General features: G+C 34.3%; 1 protein-coding gene across 1 annotated transcript in view; it reads right to left on the minus strand.

Moving 5' to 3' along the window:
- Window positions 1-405: 405 nt before the first annotated feature.
- The window catches only part of ESYT3 (extended synaptotagmin 3), a 57751-nt gene continuing 51703 nt past the window's right edge, over window positions 406-6453 (minus strand). Inside the window, exon 21 of the mRNA XM_025043600.1 lies at window positions 406-567. Within this exon, the coding sequence (XP_024899368.1) occupies window positions 417-567 (151 nt within the window). The 3' untranslated portion in view covers window positions 406-416. The remainder of the gene's footprint in view (window positions 568-6453) is intronic.

The raw sequence follows: 6453 nt of genomic DNA on the forward strand, positions 1-6453 counted from the left end.
ATTAAAATTACAACAACTACAAAGTATTATAAAAATACCATTCTTTTTTGTTTTTCCTTGGCATCTGAGGATTGTAGTTGCTCTACTTTAAAATCTCATCATCACAAAAATATTGATGTAATGAGATCCAAGCTTCACAACACACAATGCTGTATTTATTAAAACAATACTTAATACCATAGTAGATGTTCAAATACTTGTGCAATAATGAATTTGGACATTCTCAAGTTTGTTAAAATAGGGTTTATTACATTAATTTATACATCTATATTCTTTAGTTTCAAGAATATTAAAAACAACACACACAACCCAGAAACCTCCCAATTAGGCTATACCCTCCTTTAAGTCAGTTCTGGTAACAGCCAGATAATACCATAAGAATTTCTACAAAAGTGTGTTCTACTAATGAACTCCAGCTAGAGTGCTAGGAGGACAGTACCAAGAGTCCTTCTTGTACTTACTTTTCCTAGCTCCTTCCTTCTGTTTGAGCCAAGTGGCCTACTGTTTTTCACTGCAACATCTAGTGACCTCTTCTTCACTTCCTCCATGGGAACAAAAAATTCAAACCTTTAAAAAAGCAAAAGTTAGGAAATCAGATTCACATATTTTCATCATTTTTGTTGAAAATCTAAAGTATTTCATCCATTTTCTTTAAAAACATAAGACATAGAATATTATAAAGGAGCATCTAGAACAGTATAGGATCATAGCAGATACTCAATGAATGCATCGTTATTATACTTCATTGCTGTCCTGTGTTATTCACAAACCCTCACAAGAGGCCGTGTGCCTGAGAAGTGCTACTGTGTTTTGTGGTTTGCCGCTTGCCTTCTCTGACTCTGCCTTGGCTGCCACTCTTTCAGTTGCCCCTTCTCTGAACAGTGCCTGCTCACAGGACCACATCGACCCCTAAGTTGTTTTTTCTTACCAGCTGAGGGCTAGGATGCTGAGTAGTTAGGTTTTCTGGAGTTGCATGGAAAATAGTGGCCTCTTCCCACTTATGCCTATGGAGTAAGACTCTGTCATGTACTCAACAAGAGGTCTCTAAACTCCTAAAGGTTTTAAAAATCTATTGAGCTATATGTGACACAACTTTAGTTTCGGGTATACATGATTCAATATTCAAATATTTTGAAAATGATCACATCATAAGTCTAGTTAATATCCATCACCATACATAGTTACAAAATTTTTTTTCTTCTTGGATGAACTTTCAAGATCCACTCTCCTAGCTTTCAAATATGTAACAGCAGTGGTCCCCAACCTTTTTGGCATCAGGGACTAGTGCGCCTATGAGAATCTAATGCCTGATGATCTGAGGTAGAGCTGAGGTGGTAATGCTAGCGCTGGGGGTCGGCTTCAAATACAGGTGAAGTTTCGCTCACTGGCCCACCTCTCACTTCCTGCTGTGCGGCCCAGTTGCTAATAGGTCACAGACTGATACCCGTCTGCAGCCTGGGGTTTAGGGACTGCGGTAATACAGTATTATTAACTACAGTCGCCATGCTATACATTGTATCCCCATGACTTATTCATAACTAGAACTTTGTACTTTTTGACTCTCTTCATCCATTTTACTCACCCCCACCTCAGGCAACCACCAGTCTGTTCTCTATACTCATGAGCTCATTTTTTTTTTTTTTAGATTCCATGAGATCATATGGTAATTACCTTTTTCTGTCTGAATTATTTCACTTAGCATAATGCCCTCAAGGTCCATCCATGTTGTTGCAAATGGTAGGATTTCTTTCTTTTTCATGGATGAATAGTATTTATTTGTGTGTGTGTGTGTGTGTGTGTGTGTGTGTGTGTCTACACGCACCATATTTCCTTTATCCATTCATCCATTGATAGATATTTAGGTTGTTTCTGTGTCCTGCCAATTGTAAATAATGCTGCAGCAAATATAAGGGTGCATTTATCTTTCTGAATTAGTGTTTTCATTTTCTTTGAATAAATACCCAGAAGTAGAAATGCTGGATCATATGGTAGTTCTAAGTTTTTGAAGAACCTCCATGCTGTTTTCCACAGTGGCTGCATCAGTTTACATTACCGCCAACAATGCACAAGGATTCTCTTTTCTCCACATCCTTGCCAACTCCAGTTATTTTTTTTGTTTGTTTGTTTTTTATAATAGCCATTCTGACAGGTGAGAGGTGATCTTATTGTGGTTTTGATTTGCATTTCCCTGATGATTAGTGATGTTGAGCACCTTTTCATGTACTTGGTCATCTGTATACCTTTTTTGGAAGAAATGTCTATTCGGATCCTCTGCCCATTTTTTAATTGGATTGTTTGAGTTTGGGCTATTGAGTTGTATGAGTTCTTCATATACTTTGGATGATTTGCAATTATTTTCTCCCAGTCTATAAGGTTGCCCTTTCATTTTGTTGGTTTCCTTTGCTGTGCCAGAAGCTTTTTAGTTTGATATAATTGTTCCACTTCTTTATTTTTGCTTTTGTTGCCTTTGCTTTTGGTATCAAATCCAAAAAATCATCACCAAGACCAATATCAAGGAGCTTACTGCCTACGTTTTTTTCTAATAGTTTATGGTTTCATGTCTTATATTCAAGTTTTAATCCATTTCGAGTTAATTTTTATGTATGGTCTAAGACAGTGGTCCAGTTTTCCCAACACCATTTATTAAAAGCCTGTTTTTTTCTCATTGTAAATTCTTGGTCTCTTTTCTGTAAACGAATTGACTACACATGTGTGGGTTTATTTCTGGGCTCTCTATTCTCTTCCATTGATCTATGTGTCTGTTTTTATGCCAGTGCCGTACTGTTTGATTACTGTAGCTTTGTAATATAGTTTGAAATTGGGGAGTGTGATGCTCCAGGATTTGTTTTTCTTAAGATTATTTTGGATCTTTCATTGTTTTATGCAAATTTTATGGATGTTTATTCTATTTCTGTGAAATATATCATTGGGATTTTGATAGGGATTGCATCAAATCTGTTGAGTGCTTTGGGTAGTATGAACATTTTAACAGTGTTAGTTCAATTCATGAGCATGAACTATCTTTCCACTTATTTGTGCCTTCTTCAGTTTCTTTCATTAATGTCTTATAGTTTTCAATATACAGGTCTTTTACCTCCTTGGTTAAATTTATTCCTAGATATTTTATTCTTTCTAATGTAATTGTAAATGGTATTCTTTTCTTAATTGCTCTTTTCTGATAGTTTATTTTTAGTGTATAGAAATGTAACATATTTTTTCATATTGATTTTGTATCCTGTAACTGCATTTGTCGATTAATTCTAACAATTTTTTTGGTGAAATCTTTAGGGTTTTCTATATATAAAATCATATCATCTGCAAATAGTGACAATTTTACTTTCCAATCTGGATGCCATTTATTTATTTATTTATTTGTTTGTTCATTTAGCCTGAGTGCTCTGGTTGGAACTTTGATACTGTGTTGAATAAAATTGGCAAGAGGGGGCATATTTGTCTTGTTCTGGATCTTAGAAGTGCTTTAATCTTTTCATCATTGAATATGATGTTAGCTATGGGCTTGTCATATATGCCTTTATTGTATTGAGAATACCAGCTTTGTAGAGTTTTTATCATGATTGGATGTTAAATTTGTGAAATTCTTTTTCTGCATTTGAGATGATCATATTTTTATCCTTCATTTTGTTAATGTGGTGTATCACCTTGATTAATTTGCAAATGTTGAACCATCCTTGCATCCCTAGAATTAAATCCCACTTGATCCTTTTAATGTATTCTTGAATTTGGTTTGCTAATATATTGTTGAGGGGTTTTGCATCTATGTTCATCGGGGATATTGGCCTATAATTTACTTTTCTTGTGTTGCCCTTGTCTGGTTTTGGTATCAGAGTAGTGCTGACCTTATAAATATTTGGAAGTGTTTTCTCCTCTTGTATTTTTGGGAAGAATTTTAGAAGGATTGGAGTTAATTCTTTGAATATATTTGATAAAATTCACCAGTGAAGTTGTCTGGTCCTGGACTTTTGTTTGAAAGGTTTTTGATTACTGATTGAATCTCCTTACTAGTAATGGGTCTGTTAAGATTTTCTGTTTCTTTATGATTACCTTGGTGAGTTGTACAAGTCTAGGAATTTATTAATTTCTTCTAGGTTGTCAAATCTGTTGGTAATTGTTCATTGTAGTCTTTTATGATCTTTTCTGTTTCTGTGGTATCAGTTTTAATGTTCCCTCTTTCTGATTTTATTTATGTCCTCTTTTTTTTTCTTGATGGGTCTGGCTAAAGGTTTATCAACTTTGTTTACCTCTTCAAAGAACCAGCTCTTAGTTTCACTTATTTTTTTGATTGTCTTTTTAGTCTCTATTTCATTTATTTTTCACTCTGATTTTTATTTCCTTCTCTTTTGATCTTTTTCTAATTTCTTGAGGTGTGAAGTTAGGTAGAGATTTTTCTTATTTACTGATATGCGGATTTATCACTATGAATTTCCCTCTTAGAACTGTTTTTGCTGCATCTCATAAGTTTTGGTATGTTGCATTTCCAATTTTTTTGATTTCTTTGTTGATCAATTGGCTTTTCAATAGCATGTTGTTTAATCTCCGCATAATTGTGAATTTCCCAGTATTTTGCTTTTGATTTCTGGTTTTATGCCATTTGGTTGGAGAAGATGCTCAATATTTCAACTCTTCCTAAATTTATTGACTTATTTTGTGGCCTGACATATGATTTGTCCTGGAGAATGTTCCATGTGCACTTAAGAATGTGTATTTGGCTTCTTTTGGATGAAATGTTCTGTATATATCTGTTTATACCAGCGTTTCTTTAATGATTTTCACTCTGGGTGACTTATCCATTGATGAAAGTGGGATATTGAAGTCTCTTACTATTACTGTATTGCTGTTTATTTCTCCCTTTAGGTCTGTTAATATTTCCCTTATATATTTAGGGGTTCCTATGTTGGATGCATAAGTAGTTACGAATGTTATAATCCCTTGGTGGGTTGACCCCTTTATCATTATGTAATGACCTTCTTTGTCTCTTATTACAATCTTTGTTTTAAAAGCCTGTTTCGTCTCATATAAACATAGCTACCCCAGCTTGCTTTTGGTTTCTGTTTGCATGGAACATCTTTTTCCATCCCTTCACTTTGTCTCGGTGTGTCCTTACATCGCAAATGAGTCTCTTGTAAACAGCATATAGATGGATCTTGTTTTTTTTAATACATTCAGCCCCTCTATTGATATGTATGTACTTATTGCCATTTTATTAAATTTTTTTCAGGCTGTCTTGCAGTTCCTCTCTGTTCCTTATCTATTTTGTGGTTTGCTGACTTTCTTTAGTGGTATACTTGGATTCCTTTCTCTTTATCATTTGTGTACCTACTATAGGTTTTTGCTTTGTGGTCACCATTTGCTTACATATAACAACTTATATCAGTCTATTTTAAGTTGATAACAACTTAAGTCTGCATTATAAAGCTCTATCTAGTTTTACTCTCATCCCATGTTTTGTTTTTGATACCACATTTTACATCTCATCTTGTGTATCCCTTAATTATTGTAGTTATTTTTACTACTTTTGTCTTTTACTTCATACTAGTTTTATAAGTGATTAATCTGCCTTTATTATATGTTTACCTTTACTACTGAGATTTATACTTTATATGTTTTTTTTTTTTTTGGTTACTAATTAGCACCCTTTCTTTTCAGTATAAAGAAGTCTCTTTAACATTTCTCGTAAGACTGGTTTAGTGGTGATGACTTCCTTTAGCTTGTGCTTGTCTGGAAAATTTAGGTCTTCTGCCATGAATAACTTTGTCAGATAGAGTATTTTTGGTTGGAAGTATTTTTTCTTTCTTTCAATATATTGTGCCAGCAAAGTTTCTGCTAAAACATCTGCCGGTACTCCTATGGCGGCTCCCTTGTACAAGTTGTTTTTTTCTTGCTGCTTTTAAGATTCTCTCCTTTAACTTTTGACATTTTAATTATGATGTGTGTGGTGTGGGTCATGTACTCACAAGAGGTGTCTGGACGGCTAGGTTTAGTTTTAGGGTGGAAATTGCTAAGTCTGCCCTCTAGATAATCCAGGCATATCTTGCTGTTACGATTTTGAGAGAGAATTACTAACAAATTAGGTTTGTCACACCTCTCCCTCCTACATTCCCACATAGCAATTTTGACATCCTTTTATAATTTTGTCAGAGCTCTGACTGCAAAGTGTGTTACTTGTGTGGCTATACAATAATAGGATGGTGCCTGGCATAAAGTGTTCAATAAATAGAATGAATAAATTCTCTCTCCCACACCCTTTCTTGATAATGATGAACTCAAAGTGTAGCTCTTGAAGGAATATATTAGTTTAGTTCTTAGATGTGGTCCACAAAGGACTTAAGTACAGCTTTTAAAAAATGAGTATTTGAATGCATAGCATAAAAAGGTATAATTTATGACAAAAAAAAAAAAAGGAAGGAGGAAAAGGAATGAACTTGAACAGGTGAA

This window comes from Pteropus alecto, unplaced genomic scaffold, assembly GCF_000325575.1.
Source record: "Pteropus alecto unplaced genomic scaffold, ASM32557v1 scaffold92, whole genome shotgun sequence".
In the NCBI taxonomy this organism is placed as follows: Eukaryota; Metazoa; Chordata; class Mammalia; order Chiroptera; family Pteropodidae; genus Pteropus; species Pteropus alecto.